General features: G+C 56.9%; 1 protein-coding gene across 1 annotated transcript in view; it reads left to right on the forward strand.

Moving 5' to 3' along the window:
* The window catches only part of FBN3 (fibrillin 3), a 61,662-nt gene that overhangs the window by 11,105 nt on the left and 48,347 nt on the right, over nucleotides 1–2,210 (forward strand). Inside the window, 1 exon segment of the mRNA XM_027768979.1 lies at nucleotides 126–251. Within this exon segment, the coding sequence (XP_027624780.1) occupies nucleotides 126–251 (126 nt within the window).

The following is a 2,210-nucleotide window of genomic DNA, read 5'->3' on the forward strand; positions in this document are numbered from 1 at the left end:
GCCGCATCCCGCTGCCAGTGCCACCCCGGCTTCACCCAGGACGTGCACGGCGAGTGTGTTGGTGAGCGGGGGCCGGTGGGGGGCGGGCGGTGCGCGAGGCCGGGCTCAGGGTCCTCTGCCCGCAGACGTGGATGAGTGCCTTCCCAGCGGGGGCCTTTGTCGCCCGGGCCGCTGCGTCAACACCGAGGGCAGCTTCCAGTGCCTCTGCAACGTCGGGTTCCAGCCCAGCGCCGACGGCAGGAGCTGCGTGGGTGAGTTCCGGTGGCCCCGTGGCCTCATCAGCTCCTTTTGCTTTTTCAGAGAGATTTTTGCTATAGAGCATGTGCATTCACCAGAGTGGGGGAGAGAGACAGAGAGACAGAAAGCGAGAAATCACCCCCGGGGGGGATGGCCACGCCGCAATCCCTTCTCCTCCATTCTCCTCTCGGGATCTTAGGCACGCACGCACACGCGCCTGGCGTGAGTTTAAGCCACCGGGTCCGGGACTCGAACTGCATGGGAGTCCAGCGACGTAGCCATCACGCCATCTCCCTGCCTTTTAGGGTCACGTTGTATCTTCACTCTTGTTCGTCACCTGCCTCACACCCTGCGGTGTCCCCTCTGTCCACCCCTCCGAGCCTGGCAGCCCACCTTAGATTTTTCTTGTCACCTGTCTGTCCCCATGCACTCCTCACTCGCTCCTTCCTGATTCCATCAGATGCATTGGAAGAAGGTGGCATGGAGATTAAGGCAGGTGAATCTCACGTGGCCAAGTGCACAGTTCAAGTCCCAGGCCTGGAAGCTTAGAGAACACGCCGTGCGCGTGTGCGTGTGTGCCCAAAGTCCACGAGGAGAATGGAGGAGAAGGGATTGCAGTGTGGCCATCCCCCCCGGGGGGGATTTCTCACCTTCCTTCTCTCTCTGTCTCTAGCGAGTGCACACACCCTAAACCAAAAACTAAAAGAAAATAAAAGTGAAAGAGAAGGGAGTCGTCGTCAGGGCATGACCTCAGGGTCGCCTGCCTGACCCTGGGCCTCAAACGGGGTCCCCCTCCTGTCCCAGGACGGCCCAGCGGCCTCAGTGCTGAGAGGGGCGGGATCAGGACCTTGGAGAGCACCCCACGCTGGGGCTCTTGGTGCTCCACTAGCCTGGGACCCCCTTCCTCTCTCTCTGTCACCTCGTCTGAGAGGTCTTTCCTCATGTGCAAAGATGTTCTCCCTTCTGCATTCATTTAATTTTATTATTTTTTTTAAAGTTTTTGAAATAGGACACATTGATTGCCAGAGAGAGAGAGACAGAGAGAGGGAGGAAGGGAGAGATCACTTCCTGGGGGTCTGGTCCCTGCCCAGTCCCTTTTCCATTCTCTTCTCAGATTTTTGGGCAGTCACGCACATGTACCCAAGTGTGCTTCTTCTTTTATTTTTTAAAGAATTATTTTATTTTAACTTTATTACTATTTTTCAGTTTGATCGGAGAGACAGAGAGAGAGAGGGTGCTGGTGTTAAGACTCCCACATAGCCATCTGGTTCGAGTCCCAGACCCAGTGGCTTGAAACTCACGCTGGGCACGTGTGTGCGTGAGCCCAACATCCTGAGAGGAGACTGGAGGAGGAAGGATTGCAGTGTGGCCCTCACCCCTGGGGGGTGATTCCTCGCTTTCTCTCTCTCTCTTCAATGAGTGCGTGCACCCTATAGCAAAAATCTCTTTAAAAAAAAGAACAGAGGGACCAGCACATGGTGTGATGGTTACATCATTGGACTCTCACATAGCTGACCGAGGTTCGAGCCCCGGACCGGGTGACTTAAAATTCAAGCTGGGCACGTGTGCGTGGGTGCCCAAGATCCCGAGAGGAGAATGGAGGAGAAGGGATTGCGGCGTGGCCATCCCCCCATGGGGGGTGATTTCTCGCTTTCTGTCTTTCTGTCTCTGTCTGTCTGGCGAGTGTACGCGCCCTATAGCAAAAACCTCTCATAAAAGCCCAAAGACCCCAAAACAAAAAAAACCCTGATTTTGCTCAGGTACGATTCAGCACGAATGCGCCTGCTTGCACGCACACGTGACTTTCACGCCCTCTGCCCTCACCCCTGTGCACCTGGGCACACCCCGTCCTGCGGCCTTGGCGGCCCCTGGGGAAGAGGGGACCCACCTGCAGCTCAGTAGCTGTTGGGGGGCTGACCCCGCAGGCGTGAACGGGTGCCTGTCCAGCGCCCGTGTGGACCGTGGCAGCTGGA

Source organism: Tupaia chinensis, unplaced genomic scaffold (genome assembly GCF_000334495.1).
Source record: "Tupaia chinensis unplaced genomic scaffold, TupChi_1.0 Scaffold148210_1, whole genome shotgun sequence".
NCBI lineage: Eukaryota > Metazoa > Chordata > Mammalia > Scandentia > Tupaiidae > Tupaia > Tupaia belangeri.